Genomic DNA, 25,866 nt, shown 5'->3' on the forward strand with positions numbered 1-25,866 from the left:
AATCTATCGTACTTTAAAGTGATATCGCTCCTTGGCGGAAAGTATTTAAACTCTAAGCTGTTCGGAATGAAATTATTGATAAAGTAAAATAAAAGCCTACCTATAAAAGGTAAATATAGGTAAAATAAATTATTCTTTGGTCGTATCGGTAAGCGCCTAAGTAGTATTTTCAATATCAAGGCCACGTTCTCGAAGCCGCAGGGCCATCAATTACAATTTTCGGTAACGACGGGTCGGAACTCAGGTCAAATCTTTAATCAGCAATGCGAGCGGCGAATCGTATGTCTGAAACAACTTCCGAAAGCTTATGCTCATGCTCCATCGGATTGGGATTTGATGGGGCTCTGGGGTTGCCTTGTGTTGTTTTGTTGTTCTTGTTGTTGTTGTTGTTGTCGGGGGCCGGTGGAGTTGTTGTCTCCGGTTTATTCGCATTCAGTCAGCCGACGATTGTTGAACCCGACAGACGTGCGCGCACTACACATGTAGCCAGTCAGCTCGATCGGCGAGCTTACCCGTTTTTCCCACTGTGTTTTTTTCGACAATTTCGCGTGCAAAGCGTGATCACTGCCAAAAATTGCTTTGTGTTTTGCCCCCCATGTGTGACGCAGTTTTCGGTAAAGGTTCTGTGGACCAGCAAACGAGAGATCAGCATACAAAAACCCTTGTGAGTGAAAAGAAAGTGCCTGCGAAAAGGAGTTGATTGAAAGTTGTATACTAATTGAAAGGAGCCGTCGCCTGCGAAGTTGCGTGTGAGTGTGAGAGTGAAATAATTGAATTGAAATAAAACACAATAAGTGAAGTACGACAACACGGCGTTGTTTAAGAACCTGTAATTGAAAACGCACTTGAATACACCCATACAGGCAAGAATAAAATGTATAAAATATAAGCCCAATAATGCGCCATACAACACGTTGTTGACCCTGAGCCAGAGCCAGAGCCTCGTGATTTTCCAAGAACAAGTAGAACACCCCCCTTTCAATCCCCCTACCCAAACAAAAACAAAAAAAAAAATAACCACTCGATGATGGTTAGCATAAGAATTTATGTTGCAGTTTGTTGCACTCTTTCTGCCTCCCGTTTCTGGAAAAAACCGTTTGCGCCTCGCAAGGAGATTCTGCCACCTTACTTGGTGTTCCGGTTTTTGGTCACGCCCGGGATTTTCTTGAATTCTGCGAAACACTTACTTACGTACCCCATAAGGCATCTATAAAAAACATGGTGTGCTCGTCAGTTTTCAGTTTTCATTGCAAATGCAATGCGAGAATTCCATTCGATATTTGCGATTTATTTCACTTTGATTTGTCTTGCCTTGTCATGTGTCTCGTCCATAAAATGTTGCCAATAAACAAACAATTATAAAATGCCGGATTTTTGTTTTACCTCTTCACGGCCTTAAATACGAGTCCAAATAAACAATTTACCACCACCACACAAAACTTTGAAGCTGTTCATTTGTTTATGACTCATTCAATCCTAAATAGATTAATTCGTACTTCACAGAAATAAGTGTTATTAATCACCCATATGAAAACATTTATACATTACATATTAGACTAGTCTAGACTTTAATTAAAGAACTGCACATTATTTGTGATAGATAAACACATTTGAAATACTAAACATGTTCAGGAACTACCAAGTATACATATGTATATATTGGCCAAAACCGTTTCTGGCTATCATGCCTTTCGACACAATTTTGATTGATTGTGTATATCCCAGCGATTAGTTTTTTGGCCGTTAACATTCCCAAACTCTTCCTTTCGTCATGTCATATCTAATCAATAATCGTAGACAACCGAAAAAGTGCTGCTATCGTGTTAGAGCCATACGTTTAAAAATCAAAGTTAGTCAAGAGCCTTTCGAAATCGAGCGTTGCATTTGCTGTGCAAACTGTGTGGTGAGGAGAACTTGCACTATCGTCATTCGAAATAGCTGCTATAATGTATATGGTCATGAACAATCAAGTGATTACTGATAAAAAATTGAAGCAAATGGACTGACAAACAAAATACTTGGCACTTGGCACGCGGATTTGGCCGAGATAAGTGCCTATATACGTATACTCGAAATGTATTTCAAGGAAGCATCTTGGCGGAGGGACGTGTTCTGAGTGAATGATTCAAGTAAAAATTACTTATGAGACACACCAGTGACTCACTCGCCTGAGACACAAAATCGCGGAACTGAAAAGATCACAATGAAACGCGGATCGTCCACATAAATTGCATTCATTCATAAAAAAATACAATAAAATCGCTCTAGCCGCCATTCTAGAAGGGGAATGTAATGTCATGGGATTTTGTATTCTGGAGAACAGATTAAGATTCACGTAAAGTATTTCCCGTTTACGCTGGAATTGCTTTTATGTTCAGGGTCTTGTTTCTCCAGTCAATTAATGGGCAAACAATTTAGGGAACCTTTGCGGTTAATCGAAGCTATTATCTCTGTGAATTACAAAAATACCCTTTTGTTTTAGTGTATAATTGATTACGGTACACGTTGTGGAGCAACAAGGTGAAATGTATTTCTCAATGGGAAATTGAAGGCAGTATATTAAAATGCATTTAGAAGAGCAAAGGCGTATGAATATATGTACACTTCCGAGTTCAACTGATTTAATGTTCTTAAATAATCTTTTATTTTGCCTTATTAATTAATGATTTTGATGAAGCTGACTTATTTTTATACATTTAATTCCGGTTTCATTCGTTAAATAAAGCTGTAGTCCGAATAACTTCGATACTTTCCTTTTTAAATTATCTGGTAGCTTAATGCAAAGTATATTTCAATTTCACGTTGTTGTTAAATGAACGAACAACAACGTAATGGTATAAATGCTAACAAAATGGCTATAAAGGCAGAAAGTTGAGCCGCCAGACACGAATCGAAAATATTTGCGAGCTAAACTGCGCTTGAGTTTGAGTTACTAATTTATAAGATCAACAGAGAATACTGCGCGTGCTCTAAAAACTGAAATATATATATATATATATGTATATATTGAAACATTCGAGAATCGATCTGATCTGATCTGCAGTTGCGAAAACGTCAGGGTGCGGAAAGTTTTCGGTTGCCAAGTGAAACTCGATGGCACTGCAGCAGGTCCAACTCGATCGCAATGCAAGTCAGTCTCTGATGTCTTATGTCTGATTTCTGTGTCTGATGCCTGTCAAAGCCTAAAAACTGAAACGAGGCCAATGCACGCCACTTGTCGTCTGGGGTTTTTAGTTTACCATGAACCGATCGAGGCACTATACTCATTTATATATATGTACCTGCATATGTTCATATTGGAGTTGCAAGTCGGGCTGCGGTTAATGACACCTGGGTTCGATCTTTCTGGGCAGTTATAGAGGCTGATTCCGAGTTGCCCGATGCGTGTGAATGATTTTATTTGACGGGTTATTGTAATTTACACTTTGTATTTAATCCAAAAGTAAACAGCAAACAAGCATCTGTTGATTTTCGGAGACGGAAAATGCGTAAATCACAGTGAGATATTAATACTCAAAGTGTTAATAATAGTTGTTATTTTGGAGCTAATATGTACACTTTTCTTCAAAATACTCATTAAAAAGTTTTTAGAGTTGTAATGCTGTTTAGTTACTCGACAGTTCTTGATACCCTTATAAGTTATAATTCATTATTTTGCTACATACATATGCATAGATACATATGTGAATTTGTAGCCTCGCCAATATCTCAAACAATGCCAAGCTCAATTAAATGAAGTGGGAACTCGATTTGAATTTCTACTTAGCAAACTAACGATAGAAATGGAATAATGAATAATATGATAGATCATGTTGATAAAATACACGTTTCTCTCCGGTAATGCAAAAAATAAGAATACTAATAAACCAACTTTTTTACGCTTTTGAACTTTTCGGTGATTTTCCAGTGAGAGATTCTAGATAATGTTCATTTAGCCGTTTATTATATTGTATATGGGCATGTACATATATATTTTTTACTGCCACAAAACTCGTTTTGTCGTAAAATGTTTTATATGGTTAAGGAGAGGGGCTGATGTTGTGAAGGGATGCCTGACAGGCGTATAAAAAGTTAATTAAGTAAAGTGCATTAGATGGTAGATCAATATTTGAAATTGAAACTTAACGCTTAGCTAAAGATTTTCCCCTTCAATAGTGCAATCAAAGACCGGGAATAATTTCGCTTGTTAATCTGAATTGTGGAAATGGGTTATGCATATGAATTTCAGTTTCGTTGTTATTAAAATATAGTTTGAAAGAATGCACCGCATTGCATGCATCGCTCGAGTGACTCGTGAAATTGTACATACATTGTAATTCGATTGTTATTGTTCGCAGTTCGCAGTTTTGGTGCTGAATTTGTTTTGCACTCCGTGCGGAAGTTATTCGCTCGCAAATTTTTACCTGTGTCATGTGATTTTTTCTCTCAAATTACCAAAACAATTCAATTCCGACCCAGTTCAATGGTCAGGGTAAAAGAATATAGCACGAGAAATCTACAAAATGTTGATTGCTTTGTTAGGTTTACTTAACGAGATATGAATCGCAAACTTTTCACAGCCCATTAAAAAGACGGAGACAACTTAAATGCGTTTTGCTGAATGCTTTTTAATTGTTTACCCTAATTAATGACTCGGAAAAGGGTTGGTAAATGGCAAATCGAAGCTGACTAAGTGGCTAAGCTTTTGTACACAAATTATGATTTTTACAATTAGCTTCAGCAAAAGTTGTTTGGCTGGTTTCAAGGTAATGCAAATTTATGTCAAGATAATTTATAATTACAATTAAGGTTTAATTTATAGAGATTTTTAATAGGCACACGATATGCAAATCCTATTTGTGCAAACGTTTATCAAAAAAATCTCATAAGTGAAGTCGAATTTTTGAAATTCCAAGGCTGAATTAACTTTTAAGTTTTGTAAAAGACAGTTTATATGTACAGATTTGGTTAAAGTACACTTTTGAATTAAAAAGGAGCCATAATGAAGATGATGTTATATGGAATTTCACTTGTTTCTGAATTTCCATTAGCTTACCAATATAAATTCCAATATTTCTCCAACGCCCCTCGTGGTGTATTGTATAACGCCATTCGAGTTGGCATGAGTTTCACGCACAAAACGTGTAGACATCAACAAATTGCATTACACGGCTTAAAGTAACAGTGACAACGGAAAGGTAGCAACTAAATGACTGCTATTCATTTCAGCGCAGCTGATTGACATTCAATTACCAAATGGCCCCGCCCCCAGCCCCTTTCACGTCATCGTATATACTTTAATGAGTGTTGAGCGCTTTTCCATTCAACTGTCGCCGAATGCTTCGAATGCTATGAATAGTATAGCTACGGCTTTATCAAAAGACAATCAATTGATCGATTGTCGCAGCTGGGTCTCACATGATTCGCTGTGGTCTCTGAACTCTGGAGCAGCTTACACGAATGTTTCAATTTCTTTTTTTTCTTTCGGTGTTAAACATATCTTTACCACCAGCAAACAATTGTCTTGCTTCTTGACACCTTAAAGTCAAGTGAAATCGGGGAGTTATGTTATCTGCACTCAGAGATTAGGTTCCTAAAATGAACTTGGAGATAAACCAAAAAACGAGATCTGAACAACCAAAATTTGTTCAGTTGGGGCAATGAAAGTAGCCATTGACGATCTAACATGTAATTCGATGCTATAAAATATTATAAATCAATTTTCAGTTCAGTTTGTTGAACTTTGTTTTCGGAGTTGTCGTTATCAACTCGTTTAAATTCAATTAGCAATCTGTTGATAAGAACTTACAAAACTGAATTAGTAATCTATTGATATGACTTTACAAAACTGAATTTGCAATCTATTGATAAGATTGTAGCGAACAAAAAACGCCGATGACAAAGAGGCGAAAGATGGCTAAACTAGGTTGAAAGGCAGTGAAGGAGATTTTTCGACCGCCTAAAAGTATGCTTATTGGGGAACCTTGGGTAGATCCGCACCTCCCACCACCCAACGCAGAGCCACTCCCCTTCCGTCCACCCACCTGGGCAGAGAATGAGGCCTCAATTTGCAGAAACGCTTATCGTTCAAAGCGTTAAGTAAACTCAGGCAGGCAAACACGAGTACATGTGTAGCGAGGTTATCTTCGTGTGTGCGCGGTGCAAGTTTAAAAAGTTTCAATTACTCCACCAACACCAGCACACGCCCACACACACACGCACACACAGACAGAAGTGCAAGGCTTGAGCAGGTGTCACAATACAGCAACAGGTTACAGTGGGGCAATACTAGGTCATAGTGTATAAAATTAGTAGCATGTCTGTATTTTGCACATTAATTTAACATAATGGACTACGAATATTATATTTTTTTTGCTTTTCACCTGTTCACAAATATTAAAGTTTCATGTTTTTCTTTATAAATCTGTATTATTGAAGTAAACACTGTGTACAAACTGCGCGTTAAGCTACATAAAAGTCTGCGAAATAATGAGAACGAAATTGAAACTGAACGGCATAGACTGAGATAACGGCTGGTCATAAATTATAAAATATTCTTGCACTTTTAATCTGATAATGTTAGGGGCGCGCCACGCCATCTGACCCACGGTGCAAAAAGAGAGTGAAAGAGAGAGTTGGCAATGTTTAATCGGGAGAGAAAAAGAGCGCCAAAAGTAGTTATAAATTGTCGCAAAATCATCACTCTCTGGCAGTAATCTATCATGCGCGATCGATCAATGGCTCTCTAAAACTGCTACAGCCAACCACCCCCTCCCATGGCTCCACTTTCAGAGAGATGAGTTCACAAAGTAGGTGAGAGAGAGCCTTCTCCAGTAGCTCCTCTCAAATGTGCTCACTTTTATCACACACTCGTACACAACGAAAAAAATTCCAATAATAAAATATTCTCATTATAAAATTAAATATTTCAATTACTTACTTAACGAATAACAAAACGAATTAAGACATATTAAAACTAATTAGACATTGTTTGGAATGTTCTACTTTAGGTTCTGGTTCTACATGGTCTACGTGTCGTATGAGCAATATTTTGGTGAAACGAGAATATTGAACAACGCTTCAATTCCAGTAAATAAATTCTTATTTCTAATGGAAAATTTAAGCATGTTATGTAAACATGACTTTTTAATTATGTTTAAGAATATACAATTTTTTAAATAATATAGAATAGAACCCCTTTAATATAATAAAAATGTTTTGCAAAATTCAAAACCAATTTCTTCTCAGTGTAGAGTCGAGAGCGGGTGGAGAGAGCCATCAGAGCGCGATTTGGGTTTGGGGCCACTTCATGTGCCGATAAAAGCTGTCTCCACACGCTCACCGCTCGCCACTGAAAAAAAATTTCTGGAACGAGTCACACGCACCGCACGCTCCTCCGCGGAGCAACAATAAAAACAATAACAACATAGCTCGTTGCCGTCGAACAAATCTGAATTTAATTTATTATTCCCAAACAGAAATCATAAATTAATCAAAGCATTGTTACAACACAAAAACGATTTTCGGACTCGGATTCTCTCTTAATTTTTTTTCGGCCGGAGAGTCACAAAAAAAAAAAAGTCAAGAAAGCAAGAGGAAGAGGAAGAGCAGGAGGGAGCCAACAACAAAATGTGCCGCTGTTGTCAAAAGTGAGTAAACGCTATGAATGTTCCCCCTCCCCCCGCTCCCCACTCGCTTAACCAACTTGCTCCGCATTCGAGCCAACAATTCACTTGGCTAACACATTCCGAATCGCCGTTTTTCCCCTTTTTTTCATGTGTTGTAGCTGCTGGGAAGATTTCTACTGGAATTGCTTCGAGGAGCGTTTCTGCTACGACGAATCCATCGGTAAGTTTTCGAGCTACTTTGATTGGGGCAGTTGACGGATACGCGCTGGTCGCGATTATCTGAACTGAACTGAGTACCTTGGCTACTGCCACTGAAATACAAATACTCGCTCTCTTCGCGCGCCACACACTCACAAGAAACTAATAAGATCTTGAAACGCACAATGCTACGGCGGTTTTGCGCGATTTTGCGCGACTTTGCGCGATTTAACGTGTTTGGCATTTGGAATCGAGTACGAGTACGTAAAAGGAAAAAAAACACAAGCTGATAAATCAGTTTTATGGCATTTTTGGCCAAACTTGCATACATATATGGTATATTATAAAGTTTCGCTTTAGCGTCATAATGTTGTGTTAGTAATGTTTCTATAATGAAGTACCAAAAAACAATTTACTGTGTGAATGTGGTAGAGTTAGGCTTATAATTTAGATCAAATTCGGTTTCTGTAGAAGACTCACATTCTGTTTGGAAATGTAATTCAAGAAGTGGGGACTTGGAAGTTTCTGGAACAAATTTGTTTATAAGGTTATTTGTTTATTTCATATACTAATTTCGCCACCTCCTTGTCCCTTAGCCAACTACAATCCCGAGGAGGACGAGGACTACTTGGCATCCAGAAAGAATGGCCAGATTATTGGACGCATACAGCCGACATCGGCGGACAATAATAATTCGCTGACGGTGCCACAACCGATTTGCGATCAGCCGCAAATGAGGCAGGGCAACTCGAGCTTGGGCCTGAGTCTAATGAGGTACTAATTGATAGATCAAATCCCGATCCAGAGATCGCATTTTGCACTTTGTTTGGGAGGCTGGCGGTTAGCGAGTAATTGGCATGCTCGTGTTCGCTTACTGTTGGCGATATCAATTGACATATGTATATATAATCAATGTCTACTTTCTTTTGTGGCCCTTTTAGCGCCAAGATCCACGAGGAGGACTATCGCCGAGAGACGCAAATCAATGTGCCCAACTTGGGACCAGAGATATTGGCGGTGTTTGCCAACTCGCAGATCTTCCAGGACCATCAGCCCACCAAGCTGAACCGGATCAGCACCAAGACCTATCTGGCCGGGATCCATTCGCCGAATCGCGAGATGCCGACAACGCCGCGGCTCAGCGATCAGGATCGATTGCTGCGGCGACTGGAAGGTAATGATGGCCCCAGTGGTGCACACACCCCACTTTTGGGTGGTGCTGGTAATGGTAAAAGCAGCGGCAAGAGCACCCGCAGCAGCAGCATCGTCTCCAGCGGTGTGCCCAAGGTCAAGTTCTATCTGAACTGAGACTCGATGGCATTGATGGCATTGATGGCATCGATGGGCTTTGGGGTTCAATGGGTACTAGCAGTATTTGTGCCAAAGATTGAGGAACTCTCGCTATGCGGATATAATCAATGGGAGAGTGACCAATATCGCCAAAATGTGACTTAATATTATTAACTAATTAGCTGTAAGTGTTGCCAATATCGCATACGGGTATAAACAACGCCAAGAAATATTCGAAAGAGACAGCAAGGCCCGGTGTGGCTGGCATTTAGTATTATCTGTACTCCTAAGTAGCCTAACTTAAGTTAACTTAAACGTTTACTATTTAAGTCTTAATTGTTGGACCTTGTAATTGTTTAGTCCTAAGTGACAAATAGCAAACAGTATGATTTTCATAAAGTTTTTTGAACAAAAATTTCGCTTGGGTTTCACTCTTACGCTCCACATCTTAGATATAGGTGTTACACATTCTGAAATGTTTTATTCAAATTGATCGATTGACTTTATTTGAGGTAAAAGTTCTGATAAATACATCATCCTGCCTTCAAATCGCGTTTACCAGCAAATTTCAGCAAATTATTTTGTGCACTTTGAACAATTGCTTTGTTTGTCAAGTTGGCATTACTCAACAGCTTTTACTAATTGCTTGGGACTGGGATCGCTTAGTCAAACATATTCACATTCTAAGCGTTCAGCTTGTAGGGAGATTTCTCAGAAGTGGTTCAAATGATTTCACTGGGAAACTTCGAAAATCAATTCCTAAAAAAAAGTTTAAGCTGATAATCAGATTTCAAACTGAAATTCAAATTAAAAAGGGAATCAAAAATACGCATAAACAATATTTAAACGAGTTTTCAATAAGGTTTCAAATGCATATGTCATATTTGCTTAAGCAATTATTATAATTTTGCATTCCAAACTTTTCCGCAGCCTTGACTCACAATCCATTAACTCCATTTAGCTTAAAAAATATTCATTCATTCATTCGAACCTCCAACGAGGAAGCGGGGAAAAGAACAAATCTGGATCTGAAGCCAGATTTAATTAACAATATTACTTCTCAATGACGCAGACAGCGCCTTAAGGTGCCGGTTCCATCTGGAGTTAAAAAAAGATAAAATTTCTTGTTTTACGTCACACATCTGATAATTAGTTTTCATATATGGGAAGAGAGATAAAAGCTTAGCCAATCGGCGATGATTTAATGGGCTATAATTTATCGCAATACTCGCAAATTGGTTAATCACTGCGCCAGACTTATTCCACCCAAGCCCATTCCATCAGCAAAACGAACCGAACCCAATTAGTCTAATTTCGACTTTCTTATCGAGACCATAAAAGAGTGTTAACAGCAAATATACACCCAGGCAATATGAATATTTTTGCTCATTTATGTCTGTTGTCCAAAATACACGTATGGGTATATTTTTTATAGATAAGACCTCGAGGTGGTAATCAGTTTTTGCATGCTAACGATCGATTCCTCAGCTTTTCCCCAGCTGATAAAAGTAAAGGCGCAAAGAAACCGTCAAATTTGTAGATGTGTGCTGCTTGTCATTCCATTCTATAGAACTCACTTATAAACTCCAACAATCATCGTTTCTTGTTATAGTTTAATTAAAAAAGAGTCAACTCTTCAACGTGGGCATCTCTATACAAAATGAATTCAAAGTTAATATTTTATATGTTTTATGACTTGGATTTTTATTTATCTTCATATATTATTGATCGATTCAATTTTAAAGAGCAGACTTAAATATTTAAACAACAGGTGTTGTATGTATCGATACTCAATAAATCGTGTTTAATTATTTGTATGTTCGTATAATCTCGGGTTTCATTTCGAAATAAAGCAAAACATTAACAACGATCCGTGCAAAACGGAACAATAAACAATTAATACCCCAATTTCGGCGAATTGTCATGCCAGTTTTATGCCCTGGACTATTTTTATTTGTATTTATACTTGTAAATTATATTGTTATACGTGTGTATGATATCTTAACTACATTCACGTAGTCATCACGTTCTGCTGCTGATGTTGGATGACTTTTCCGATTCGCCAGTTGCCAGTCGAGGGCTCCTGTACATTTATAGCTGCTTTGTTTTAGGTATTTCCCCATCGACATCATATAATTTCGTCAGCAGATTATACCTTATAAAGGTGACGTTTATTGTCGGGGGCTTGACTGTACTTAAATCATCATCATACGTCATCTTGTATCATTTAACAACTTTTGCTTTCGCGAATTACGATCTAAGTAGTTTCCGATTAAGAATTATTAAAGAGTAATTTAAACTATTTTATAGGTATCTCATTTTATAAGTATTATCCTTACTTTTAATTTATTTTCACAAATAAATAGCGAACCAGAATTTAGCAAGTTGGTATTTGACAATGGCGTGCTTTCAAAGCGCATTCTAGTTATCCAAATAAGAAAAATTGTTTTCATTGCAAATATTGACTGAATCAGAATGATACTATATAAAATACTGATAAGAAAATCGTGCAACTTTGTTCATTTGATGCTTGAAAATAACTGTTAAGCTAAGTGCATTGGCTAGTAAATGGGTATTTGTGGTGAAAATCACATTTAAAAGTCAAATTAAATGTACAAATCTTGAAATAACAGTAAAATAACGTAAAAATATGGCCAGTAAGATTAAAAACTATTAAATCAAAGTAATTTCCTAGTGAGTTCCGACTGTAACATTTTCATTTTAGCCATAGTCGAGGGCTACTTATTATCTGCAAATATCTTTCCTATCTGCCATGAACTCAACCCTTATCTTGTTTGCCAACCTTTTATGCGTCATACTTGTCATCTACTTTTCCGACTCTTCCCACCAACTTGATATTACTGAGGTCTTACAAAGATAATTTTGTCATTTCCGACAGTTGGCCAATTGGGGTACATTAAAATCAGGACAAAATCTCTGAATTTGAAGGATTTTTGACAAACACTTTTTAAGATGCGTATGCCTTCCCTTTGCAGGAGATGCCACTGATGCGAGAACAGGATCGGCTGAGAAGCGAATCACCTTCACATTGGCTCCCAGCTCCGCCGAATGCTCGCCCTCGGGTAGCCAGACGACCCTTACTCCCAAAAAGTTCGAGGCCATTGCCGAGGAGGAGAAGGAGGACGACAAGGCCGATGAGGAGGAGGAGGAGGTCATGGAGGAGGTGGTGCTGCGACCTCGCCTCATCGACCGGCATCTTCATCTGCTGTCCAATCCCAGTGGCCTGACCACCACGCCCAAACGGATCCTGCGATCCGCCAAGAGCGTTCCACACATGAATGTCCGCTCCTCAGCCAGTGAGACGGATATATTCTCCATAAGCGGTACGATGACTGGAAGCAGCCAGATCAGCATGACGCCGGAGGTGCCATCGATATCGTTCAGTAATCTGCCGAAGAACTACGAGGACACGCCCACCATCGAGAAGTACAGGGTATCGCAGAGTCTCTATTCCATTCAGACGGCAAACGCTGCACGGGCCACACAAGATGACTACTCCATGCCGCGCTACTTCCGTCGATCTGCTATGCTATTGACCCAGAGCTCTGAGGTTCTGCCCGGCGCCAGTTCATTGGCCTCCATGTCGCCATCGATGGCCTCGTCCTCTGCCTCGCCCGGATCCTCCAAGGACGAGCTGCGTCGCCCAGAGAAGGAGAAGAGCAAACGACTCCAAATGCTGCGCGGAAATCTTCCGCCTTTACTTATCCATTCCGTGTCCTTCAAACGAAATCGCGACGAGGGCAAGCAGGTTGACTAGTCGCACTAGAGATATATATGTGTATATATATGTATTTGATAACCACTTTGTCCATGTTTTTAATGTTTAAAATGTATTAGCCTTTAGTACCTGCCTATGCGTTTTCTGTATTATCTTCTAAGCAATGACCTTGTCCAAACAATTCCTCAGTATTCGGATGTACTTCATTTTGAGTTAATGATTGATATTACAAAATAAATTGTATTTTACCCAAAAAACAAGAGAGAACGCTGATACCTGTTAGTGAGGGGTGAAGGGTGAGGGGTGTGGGGTCTGGGCTGCGGGGTACGTGGTCTGGGTGCGAGGCTGGGCTGCGTCTATGTCTCTGGAGTCTGTATGCTTAATCTCAACTTTCTAGCTTTTGTAGTTCCTGAGATCTCAACGTTCATACGGACGGACGGACAGACGGACATGACCAGATCGACTCGGCTATTGATCCTGATCAAGAATATATATACTTTATATAGTCGGAAACGCTTCCTTCTGCCTGTTACATACTTTTCAACGAATCTAGTATAACCTTTTACTCTAAGTAACGGGTATAAAAATAATACATTTATAAGAAATCCAACACGTATAATAATATTTGTAGTTAAAAGTCATTTATCTGTATTTATGATTTTTTTGAAAATAAACAATTTGGAAAAAAAAATAGATTTACATCTCTCCCCGACGGGGAATTGAACCCCGGTCTCCCGCGTGACAGGCGGGGATACTAACCACTATACTATCGAGGATGTTGAACGATGGCTGTCAAACTCGCTTTTTCCATTTGCGCACTGTGAATGCTAGTTTCAATTTCGTTTGTTTCATATTTTTACTATGAAAGCAGAGCGCTAGTAAAACATTATTTTTTGGCAACCTTCAAACAACATCCTCGATAGTATAGTGGTTAGTATCCCCGCCTGTCACGCGGGAGACCGGGGTTCAATTCCCCGTCGGGGAGATGTGCATACATTTTTTTTTCGGATTTTTATTGTTAATATACAAATGGCATGCTATTTACATTTTACTTGTATTTTCAAAAAATGTAATGCAATACAAGTTTTACTATATTAAATTTCGATTAAATACTTGTCTTGAATTAATAGCTATTTTCTTTACGGGGTAACTGAAAACGGAACCCATTCAGCTAAGCACCCAACATGGCAGCACTGGTTGTAGAAAATCCCACTGGCAACGCTAGTCGACCAGTTTTCATTCGTATTGGTGTGTGTTTGTACAACAAAACATTCTGGTTGTTTTATTTTCGAGGTGCTCTTCTAAATACATTAACAATAAATTGCGTAGAGAGCGGTACAATTTTTTAAGTTGTGAATAAAACAAATATAAACAAAAGCTTGCGCAAGTGAATTAGTTCAATTGTAAATTATAAATAAAGCAATACATATAAACGGCCGGCAAAACAGAGAGCGCAACTTTTTAGAGAGAGCCAAATAGGAAAAGATTAGAGTTGCCAGGTTTCAATTAGGTACCATACTGAAAACAGGTACACCACTAATGTTATGTTTACCAATATAACTAGCTTATATGGGCAAAGCAAATACATTATTCGTGAAGCTTTAAACTTATTATTGGTGGTAAAAACATTTTTCTGAAAATATAAGTGCAATTATTTATGATTTTTGTGCACGTGCAATCGTTGCTATTAAAATTTCGTACACAAACGCCCTTGACACGCGCAGTCGCACCCGCCCACTGAGAGCGGAACGATGGAACTTTCAGAAACACTGTTTCTATTTTCTATTTTAAGTAAAGAAACTTTTTAGAAACTATGTATTTTACATCCTCTTTTAACTTCACTTTTAATATATTGATTTCCATGAATAAATAACATAAATATTTTATGTAATGCGAGGGAGAACTAGAATTTAAAGTTGCCGATTTTTGTAAAGGGGAGTTTCAGTTGACGAGGAGAAAGAATGTGATAGGAGAGAGTTTATTGAAGAGAGCCTTTCATTTTGAAATTTCTCTTAAGCCTTGTGCTTCATAAAGGACACTAAAGCCACGATATTTATAAAATATGAAACTTTACTTTGTGCAAACAAGTTCTTTCGAATTATTGAGTTAATAAAAAAAGAGTTTGGGGATATGCGTAGTATACGACATATTATTATCAAATAATTAGTGACATTTTAAAAATATTTTTGAAACTTTTTATGTTATTATTAAAATGCCCATACAAATAACTTTTTCTTTATTCATTATATCTCGATAATATTACCCAAATAATGCCTACTTGCAATTTTTATTTAATTAATTATTTTTTAACACTCTCTTAGTGTTATATTTAGGTCAATTTCCTTATTGTGTGCGTGTTTTTTTTTAAATTTGTATATTTGTTTATTGACCAGCTGTTAAGAGAGGAGAGCGCAAAAGAGAGTGGACATGTTTGACGTCGAACCAAAAAAGTGACCGTTCGCTACTTTTCATATACCGCTAGAAACGCACTAACGCGCGGAAAGTGCCTGAACTCTCTTTCATGCGAGTTCTCTTTTCATTCGAAAATTTAACGCCCGCGCTGCTGCAGCGCGTTGCTCCGGTTGGAAAATATCTGAAAACAGCATTAATAAATAAACAAAAATATTGGATAAGTCGCCGGAAAAAACGCTGCATAAAACGAAATTTGGTTTCTTGTAAAAATATTGTTTTTCAAGATATTTTCTTGTTTATTTCCGTAAATTCGACAAGGATATATCTGTATCTTTCGCGTTGATAAACAAATTCCAGCACCGCAACCTTTGTGTAGCGCAATTGTGAAAAGTGATTTGTCCATTGTGTACATTAATTAATAAATTGGTAATTGCTCAATTGAGAAACATGTGCAATCGAGTGCTAGTGTGAGTGCGTGTGTGCAACAATAATAAAGCCGAAAATTGCCCAATTGCAATTGGCAATCGCAACAAAATTGGAATATTATGGCACATTAGAAAAGGAAAAAATAATAAAACTGTGCTTCATCCAAAGTTTAGGCCGCAGCGCAGCGAATCCAAAAATATACAATTTCGGCAATTTTTCCCCATATTTTTCATTGATTTTTCGCCTGGCGCGCACCCATCCTGCGGGTGTGAGCGAGAGGGCGACAGAGTTGGAAGAAGAGCCAGGCTTTTGTATTCTGTTTTGTGTACGTTTTGGCAATGGAACGGTCCTGCCACTCTCTTGCTCTCTCTAACCCACCCTTCCTGGCTGGCTGGATTATCCTTTTTATATTTTGTTTATTTCTCTATTTTCCTGGCCACGTTTTGTGCTCACCATTCGTTTCGCTGCATTTCATTCTCGCGGCGTTTCAAATTGGCCACACACCGACTCAGAGAGAGTGCGAGAGAGAGAGAGTAGCTCTCTTTTATTTTACTTCCCCACACACACACCCCCCGCATAATGTTTTTCGGCTCTGCCTTGTGCCCCCCATTCGCATCTCTCTGCAGTCGTTGTCCTTTGTCCGCAGCGCGTTGCCAACCGAAAAAAAAACTAAAGTACTGTTGTCATAATAAGAAATTAATCGGGGAAAAAAGTAGGAATTGTAAATTCCGTGGGACTTAAAATGTGTTTCTTATCAGTTAAAAGGTTTTGACATGGGTTTTCCCAATGCTCTTTCATTGTTTTAATTTCATTAATTTAAAAAAATATTGATTTTTATTCAAAGAGCTCTACATAATTTAAAAAGTTCTGTGTATTATCTGTGAAATGTGGTTTTATGTCAGAAATGAATGTTCAAGATAAGCTCCGCCTGCGGCCGTAACTTTGGATTAAGAAACTGAAATCTAATCCAGTTCTCCTGCTCCCTTTCCCACAGTAATTAAGCCAGAAACAAAGTGAATAAGGCGAAATTGAATAAAGCAAACGAATAAACCAAGGAAATATGCACAGAAAACGCATTCATAGCCTACTTATCGCATGAAGCACCGGTACCGTTAACGGATAATCGCCGTCGCGTTAATTCAACTCCCCGCCCCCCTTCGCCGTTTCGCCCGTTCATATAGCCGATATAACCGTTATCGCGCCCGTGCATCTGCGTCTGCATCTGTGTGCGTGAGTCCTTGTATCCTCTGTACATATGTACAATATTTGTCGTCGTCGTCGTCGTGCATCGTTGTTGTTGTTCTTGCTGTTATCCTATTATTCATCGTCGTCCGCTGGCATTAATCTGCGTATAAAGTAAATATAACAAATTTGTGTTCTTCGGTGTTGTCTCGTGTAAGTGTCTATAATTTGTTTAAGTACGACAAGCGATCGGTGCGAATCAAAAAATTCCAATTCACCAGTCGACGTCAGTGTGTGCAAATCGATAATCGAGCTATCAGAACCACCACAACCACAACAACAACCCAATCAATCGATCAATGTCAGCAAACAAGCGATAAGCAGGACTCGCTGGGACTAATCAATTGCGTAATCTTTCGAATATCTTGGATCCCAACGTCCAAGGAGTTTCAACTTTTGAACAAAAGTTTCGGCTTACACAATCCATTCTATTGGACAGTTTTTGGAAAGGTAAGTTCAGAAATAAATATCATATTTTACATAGTAAAAGAAACCCAAGTGCCTCAATTTCTTAAGTCATTTAAGTTTTCTCTCAGTGTGCGAGTGTGTTTTTAATAAGATGCAGAAATGACAGTTTCAAAGTTTGGATTAAATGAAAACAGATATATGCTAATGATTTGCAATTGAAGGAAATTAAGTTTCGATTAGGACTAATTGTTTAATTTTCCGGAAAATCGGAATGTAATTTAAACAAGATACATTGATATATTTGAAATTTCATTAGCACTGCACTCGTTACCTCCAGCTCCCAAATTTCTAGCTTTGTCCACGGGATAAGTGAATGCACATCGGTCGTGCCGGGGCATATCTATATTTAGCGCACGTATTGTCCTTTGGCCACGTTCTAGGATAAGGAAGGACACTCCTTGGGGAGGGGTCAACAAAAGTCGTTCTCGATATTTGCGTACGCCGCACACACGACTGCATGGGTGCAATGGTATAGGTGCATGGGTATAGGACGAGACTCATTAGGACGATCCGAAAATGGTTGAAATGCACTTTTGCAGACAGACTCAGATACACTCGGACACTACACACAGCAGGAGATATCGGAGCTCAGACAGAGATACAAAACGGAGCGATTTCCATTTGAAACGTAAACAAAGCACGCTGATACCCGCACAGTGGAGCAGATGATTGGACAGACGGCAAAACAAAGGCGAACCGAGCACTTAAGATACGGCTACAGTAGAAACCACAGAAAAGGGACAGCGACAACTAGTCATTCGAAAATGTTGATAAAAATGTGGTAGCTATTTAGTGAACCCATAAGGATACGGATATCTTAGGTTGTGTCTAAAAAACTAAAACTTTATTTATTATAATGCCCAAAAGAGTTTTTTTATATGTTGGATATCAGATCTTGCTAATAGTTTCGATAAATTGAAATTGTGAACAACCTAATCACTTTATATGGAGTATCTTTTATATGCTCAATCCCTACGGCGCCTACTTATAGACACGCATGCAGAAAAAACAGAACAACGTGTATTCGACTCGGGAATTAGATTTAGTTCTGCTTCACCCGCATTTATGTCTGCATTACTTAACCGATTTCCCAGCTGTAATCTGTTCTTTTCCTATCTTTGATTCCCTCTTTTTTACACTCGCTGTGAGATACATTTCGATTGTAGAAATGGTCTTCGTCATCGTTTTTGATAGCTTTAATCTTTTAATCGCTTGCATATTTAGGAATTTAACAGACAGCCATCTACGCTAATCCGCCCAGATTAGCCTAATGGGATTTTGTATCTCTGCTTGTGATTCCCCATAATCTTTAATTTTTGTAAATGGTCACTTCTTGAAATGTTATTCCATGTTCTTATGGTAATTTGATTTTATCTCTGGTGGTAAACGACATATCTGTATCTGATAAGAATTGTGATAGAATTGGTGATTTTCTTCAAATGCCCTGTTGAATTTCTAGCGTAGACACGGTTTCTTAATTAATTATATATTTTTGTAAAAAATTTAATTTGCTTCCCATTGTGCAGTGGCGGGTGAGCTTAGTCTGTGGTTTAGACGACTGTGGACTTCTGGCGTTTAACCTCCTTCGCCACTCCAAGACCCATTTCACATTCTCATAGCCAAGTATCTAATCTATGTATCTAAGTATAACCAAAGAAGCCCGTATGTTTTGTATTATGTTACACAAATATTTAAGCTGCCTTAAGTAGATACAACGAAACGCGTTCAAGATACACAAATATGTGTAGAAAGAAAGACCCAAGGAAAAGCGCAACAACAAACAGCGCCTCGGAAGGAAAAGTTACATTTCAGTTAAATGTGCGGGTGCTGAGCGCAGTGGGTGGTGGAAATCCCCCATCTCCCCAACAAACAAAACTAGAAAAGCCAAAGTCGTGCAGTAAGTTATCACTACCAAAGAAATTGAATGAGCAGACTAACATATAGATGGATTAACAGGCAAATTCAAACTGAGTTGGCATGCAAAAGTGCTGGAAATAAAGCCAACACAGGAACACAGATACAGATACTTATTTACTTTGTTGGCTGGATGGTGGAAATAAATAAATTTGCAAAAATTAAATACTTAGCCCAAATTAACCTTAATAGTTTTGTTTATTAAAGTATATATACATATACGTAGACTGGATATATGACCAACTGGTGATAATTTTTAGCATGACTTACATGTAAATGTAATAGCAAAAAATCATCACTGACTGAACTCGGTTTCTTTCCAACTAGCTAACTGGTTCTCAGTTGGGTGTTTTGGTAGCACATGGACTGTTTTTCTTCGTTTGCCATGCTTGCTATTTGTATAAGTTGTCTACTGATGCTATGCTGTTGTCTACCGATACAATTTTTCCTCGTTTTGTTATCCATTGATACGCATATCGTTTGCCATTTGCCATTTGCCTTTCGCCATTTGCCCCCCCCAACTCCAAAGCGATTCAATTCAATTTCTACGATTTCATCTCGACCAGACTGCAAGTTGGCAATAAGAGCAAAAACTGTAGCGTCACATCCATGAGATACTTTTTCATAGACATTCCAACCATTGCAATGGTCCCCATGCTTATGCTAATAAATTTCAATAAATTCATGAATTATTTTACGGCCTAAATCTCGCTCGTTGCTTCTATGCATTTTCTAACTGTATCTAGTGATGTTTTTCCTATTTTGTTGCCTCTGTAATCTGACTAATACGCAGTGCAGCTGGACTTGCTTTTACCAGAATTTATAGCCAACAACCCAGAAAGGGATAAATAAGGGAAAAAACTGAATTCGTTTCGTTTTTCCAGATCTGCGCTGTGGGCGTTTTGTACTAATCAAGATACACGAGTCTAAAATGTTATTTTAACTCTTTTTCTCTCCATGCCCTACATTCCACTCGTTTCTTCTATTTTGTCCAAATTTGGCTGGAATCATGATTTATCCTCCATGGGCAAGAAAACAGCATACAGTTCTTATAAAAATATGCAATCGGATTGGTGGCAATATTTATCGACATGATTTAATTATGAAAACCAAGAATGTAAGATTACATTGCAAAGAAAATAAATTACTTACATTAATTACGAAGCCAATCAATATCGGGTCAATATCCAATGCTTGTTATTTACGAAACGAAGAAAACTGAGCAAAGAATTTCGTCATTTATTTGATTATAATCATTTTTCTTTGTCAGCCCTGCAAAAATGAAATGTGGGTAACAAATTAGACGAAGAATTTTTGGACACACAAGAAAGCAAAGTAAACACTTATAAATATACGGACAGAGAAAAGCAAATAGCGAAGCCAAGGTAAGAAAATAAAATATTCCTCGGCTGGCGTGTTGACCAAATTAAGACCGCAAGTGGCCGGATGGCTGGCCAAAATGATTGATTTACTGACGGTATCATTGACACTCAATTCGAGCTGCTATCTCGGCCACACCTACCATCGATTTGAGTAAAATCGGCAGATGGCAGGGACAAATGGATTTCGCTTAATTAAATCCAAAAAAAGAGAAAGCACAAGGTTGATCTATTGATTTTCAAACAAAAACCACATAAAAGTCATGTTTATTGATAACAGATTGTATACTTTTTGTAAGCTTCACTTTGTATAAACGTAATCTAAGCAAACATGAATGGCAACTTGTGTTCTAAAATTACATATGCAATGTAATACTTTGCCCGCATAAAAATTTATTGGGCGCACAAATTGGAATTTGTTAAGGGGGACAATAAAAACGCAATTAAAATTTACGCTTAATCTAAAATCACTTGCACAATGCAAAAAAACCATGAATATATAATTAATTTATTAATTAAAATATAATTAAAGCTTTTGCTTTAAAGAACTTCTCCCTTGTCCCTAATCCCCCATCTCCCCGCTCCAACGACACTTTTCAATGGCCATTCGCGTGTGTAAAGTTAATTGCAAAAAAAAAGTAAATAACAAAAGCGGCTATAGTTCTTTTTATGGCACACTTTTTAATGAACCTATTGAATTATATCAGCGTGCTTCCGTTCGAAAATGGTTTAATAACATTCTTTGTTTATGACTTTATGGCAAACATTTTTGCTGTTGAATAAAAAAAACTTGAGGGCCATGTTTACTGCCAAATAAATGCATTATTGTTGCCTGCGCTAAAATATTATAACATTATCTACTGTCTTTATCTTAAATGCAATGAAAAACATTTGATATATGTTATGTGTTTGCAAATGCACTAGTTTGCAGGTAAATGAGGAAAAAATGGTGAAATAGCTGGTACACAATTCTATTAAATATTTATGTCCATTGAATTGCTAATTAAGCTGAATAACTCTCACAATACTAAATTAAATTGACAAATTACCTCGGTGTACAGAAAAAGGGTGACATTCGCACTGAAAACCACATCAAGCCGAAATTTAAATTTGTTTATGGGTTTGGTTAATTTAATTTTCCTTAATTTTCCTGTTTGGTTAAATGCATGTTCGAATATTGTGCTATTAAATATTTATTTACTTTTACAAGGATTGAACGATAAACGAAAAATTGTGTGCTGTAATAATATTGTATCAACTGTATATATTTATTATTAATAATACTATTTGTATAGGCTTAAAACAAGCTCTTAAACACGCCTAACAATTTTGATTAATGTGCAAATAGTGTTGTTTGTCTGAATACTATTTACTTTTGATTCACAAACTACAGGGAAACCAAAATAAAAAGTACTCGCCTTACATTTTTTTATTTGAACGTTCATGGAAAGTTTAACGCGAACAATTTAGTTATTATCATGAAAATAGCAAACACGTATAAATTTAGCATGAGAGGAAAAACGGTAATTGTTAAAAAAAGAGTTTCGAGTGAAAAGCAGTTAATAATTTGAATGGCTGATGTGGGTGGCGCTGGGTAAAACTGGGAAAACCCAGCCATAAAAAGGATCAAAATAAATAAACGCAAATGCACAAACACAAGCGAACATACAGAAATTCGCGATAAAACCAGAAAAACCAGCGAAAACACAAATTTCCAGCAATTAAAAATTCAATGTTTGCCATTTTTTCCAGCATTCATTTATTTGTACATACAACACGCATAGAGATACATGTACATACATATATAAATGGATGCCTATTTTTTGGGATTTCTCCTACATTTGCATACAATTTTAATGGCATTTGTTTTATACTTGGTTATTATTTTTAGTCCGCGATTTTCCCTCCGCCGCTTTATTGATATTATAAATTATGGTTTGCGCGAATTATGAAAAATCCTTTTACCAATTTTTTCAACGCTTTTCGCTCGGTTTATGCGGCGTTGAATTTTATTTTTACGATGATGCTAGCATCCTGCTGTTATACTGTTTTTAATCTCAGCTAAAAACTGAAATATGATAGTATTTTTTGTATTTCGCAATGCGGTTGGTTTTGAATGAAAGGAAAGGCTTTTGATAAAACTTAACCATAGACTTTATTTATCCAATTATAACTACATAATTATAAAAGCTGCATAATTCAAACTCTCAATTTACCTAAACAGAATGGCAAGCTACAATTTTTCGTCTATAAAAACGTATTAAAACAGAATTTGGTACTTAAATTTGAAATGAAACCAGAATTTGGTACTTGGAATTAAAAATGTTTTTCGAGTCGAGAATAATGAAATGTTCAAATGAGCAATGCAAATATGTTGTAGAGCTCTTGGCGAACGGAAAACGAGAGGATGGAGGACTCATTCTCCATTTGGCACAAGCATCATTAACAACAAACCTTTTAGCAAAAAAAGGGGTCTAACCCTCTAAAATAATATATTTCGGTAATGCATATGCGCATTTGCATTCCAAATTGGAGAATCAACCCCCGAAAAAAAGAAAATGCTGGTTTGGGTTCACTCGGGTTAAAGTGCACTCAACGCCAAAAGTTGCGACAGCTGCAAATTGAACTTTTTGGTATCGTTGCATGGAATTCTTATTCAACAAATTTTTTTTTCGCCTTTCTGCCCGAGGCAACGCCACCGCATTTAACCCATGAGCGTCCGTTGCGCTTAGTAATTTGAGCGTAATTGGGTTAAGGCTGAAGAGAAAAGCGCCAAGATGGAAAATTGTGTGCATAATACAATGTGGGGGCGAGGAAGTTCGGCTTCATTTGGTCTATTTCATCTCAATTAAAATTGAAATTCAAATTTAAATTGAAAATGTAAATTCTCCCCTCTCTGTGCCGAGCTGCAAAGCTATCCTTTTGGCCTGCCAGCCTGCGAAATCCAGCTGGTCCAGCAACGAGTTGTGGTAGTTCGGTAGTTTTCGTTCTTGGCTCATCCAAAGGAAGCACAATTTGTTGAGCAAAAGTTATAAAATTAACACTTAAATGCTTCCAGATGTTGGTGCTCCCACTCTTCGAAACCCCGGGTGTGTGTGTGTGTGTGTGGCATGAATGGGCTGATGGATCTGGATGTGACACATGTTGTGCCAATGTACGAACCATTAGGGTTACCAAATGTTGCCTAGGCGAAATCTAATAACAATAAATTGAGCTCGGCCAATTTGGCAGGCCAACACGTGTGTAAAGTTCTTAACAGTTTCCTCTTATTTAATCGAAGATTTGTAATCTGATATGCCAATCAAAGTTGCTTAAATGTGTAGATATCACAAATGTATTTGATTGATTTAATTATGAACAGACTTGTTGATCTGTTGAACCCATAATGACTCAAATAAAAAATACAATTATTTTAAGTTGTATCAAATCTTTAAGGGTTTCTTATTACTAAGGTTTGAACTCAATTTAAAAATTTGCACAAACACAATTTAATCCCAATTTCCATAGGAAGAGAAAAGAAAAGCCGCTTAGCTTAAAACTTTTCGCTATCCTTGTTAAAAATATCGATAACCCACGTAATTCTGTATCGTTCGATATTGAAAAGTCATAAAAGTCCCTTCTTTGTGCGAAAAAGTATTAAATAACTTAACAAATTGTACACAAAGTCCCACACATTTTTGGGCTAGCTACTTAAGGCAACCAAAATAAAAAAAACAACTGCACTGAAAGGTAGGGGTGGAAAATCAGAAAAGCAGAGACGAAGCCAAAGGAAAAGACGACAAGTCTCGGCGAGTGGGAAACTTTTCTTTTAAAAAGTTACGTACACTGGATGACACTTCTGCTGGTGGAAACGAGGGGGGAGGAGGTGGGCAGTTGGGGTCTTGGCCAGATGTTGCCAGGAAAACATTAAAAGTGCAACGCCGGCGAAAACTTATTTACTTTTTCACATTTCGCAGCACTTGACTGCCCCGCCTGCTTGGACGGTGGATGCGGGATGCGGCTTTTCAAGTTGGAGTCCAAAAAAAAACCCCACCATACCCCTTCCAGGCAATGCGCTCTACGTTGTCTCATTTCGCAAGAACGCTACACAGAAAGAAATATGCTTAGCTTTCAATAGTTTCATATGTCGCCGTAAAAGGTTAAAGAGTTTCCTGGAATTTTGTTTATCCTAAATCTCTTTCTTGTTTGCTATCTTGGTGGAAATCAAAGAGTTGCATTATCAAGTATTGCCCCTTTTTCTCAGTGCAGCCTGGGAATGATTCTGATAGCGGGCGGTGGCTGCTTGACAAGTTTGAAATTTCAATTAAATTCATTTGAACTGCGGCCGGACTTCTTGGGGTCGGTCTCTGGTAATGAGCAGGCCAGACCAGCGTAATGGCATCTTAGCTGATGGAGCCAACTGCCAACTGATTGCAATGCGTGAGTGCCAGTCGTTGTCAAAGTTCTGTTGTTAGGTTTGCGGGTCGAAAGGTAAAGCAGGGCGCCGAAAACCAATTGGCCACAGTGGTGCAAAAGTGCAAAATGTCAGGGCACAGAAACACCCATTGGCAGGCACTATCTATCAGGCTTAATATAAGTATTATACATTTGAAACCTAATTTATTGTCTGTAATTAAACAGGCTTTCTTATGTCGCTAGAGATACTTAAGTTTTGGTGAGAGTTTGCTGTGGTCAAAACCACTGTTTCCGCAATTCCGGCCAAACCATTCGAGGCTTAAAGCCATTGGACGGTGGAGATGAGGTCAACGGCGTTGACAACCCCACTGGCGACAGGAGGCCAAGGGGGTTTCTGGCCAAGGGGATGGATGGAGGGATGGATGGATGGGAATGAGCGGATGGGGACATCCATGCCCGAATTGTGGGGGTGTTGCCGCATACCGTGATGGTGGTCCACTGGTCAAGTGCAGTTCGCTATTGTTGCATTTCTCTGGCGAGGATCGCCGTCCGTTGGTCCGTTGGCGTGGGCCAAGCAAATTGTGGCGTTGTCGTCGTCGTTGTCGACCAAACGGAAAATGTCTTCATCTTCATCAATCAAAGCCCTGGCATCTGACACTCAAGTCACTCATGCAGTCACTCAGCTCAATTCAATTCCCAGAGACAATGCTGCCCCGCCCCCCATTTCAGTGGGTTGTCGTCTTGTTGCTAAATTTCAATTACAAGTGCAACAACTAAGTGCATCAAGTCAACTTTC

General features: G+C 38.1%; 2 protein-coding genes and 2 non-coding genes across 4 annotated transcripts in view; 3 read left to right on the forward strand and 1 right to left on the reverse strand.

Moving 5' to 3' along the window:
* The first annotated feature begins 447 nt into the window (after positions 1–447).
* LOC122625557 lies at positions 448–12,989 on the forward strand. Its single transcript, XM_043805648.1, has 6 exons — positions 448–749; positions 7,458–7,628; positions 7,766–7,827; positions 8,402–8,579; positions 8,747–8,979; positions 12,092–12,989. Exons 2-6 carry the CDS (start codon positions 7,609–7,611, stop codon positions 12,871–12,873), a joined length of 1,275 nt encoding a protein of 424 aa, XP_043661583.1. The 5' UTR covers positions 448–749; positions 7,458–7,608; the 3' UTR covers positions 12,874–12,989.
* A 549-nt stretch (positions 12,990–13,538) lies between these two features.
* Trnad-guc lies at positions 13,539–13,610 on the reverse strand. Its single transcript has one exon. It is a non-coding gene; the product is annotated as a tRNA-Asp (tRNA).
* Positions 13,611–13,747: 137 nt separating this feature from the next.
* On the forward strand, positions 13,748–13,819 carry Trnad-guc. The gene has a single exon. It is a non-coding gene; the product is annotated as a tRNA-Asp (tRNA).
* Positions 13,820–14,106: 287 nt separating this feature from the next.
* Positions 14,107–25,866, forward strand: part of LOC122619960 (semaphorin-1A) — a 128,216-nt gene continuing 116,456 nt past the window's right edge. The window contains exons 1-2 of the mRNA XM_043797239.1: positions 14,107–14,362; positions 16,667–17,364. The gene's annotated coding sequence lies outside the window, so the exon portion shown is untranslated. The remainder of the gene's footprint in view (positions 14,363–16,666; positions 17,365–25,866) is intronic.

Source organism: Drosophila teissieri, chromosome 2L, assembly GCF_016746235.2.
Source record: "Drosophila teissieri strain GT53w chromosome 2L, Prin_Dtei_1.1, whole genome shotgun sequence".
In the NCBI taxonomy this organism is placed as follows: Eukaryota; Metazoa; Arthropoda; class Insecta; order Diptera; family Drosophilidae; genus Drosophila; species Drosophila teissieri.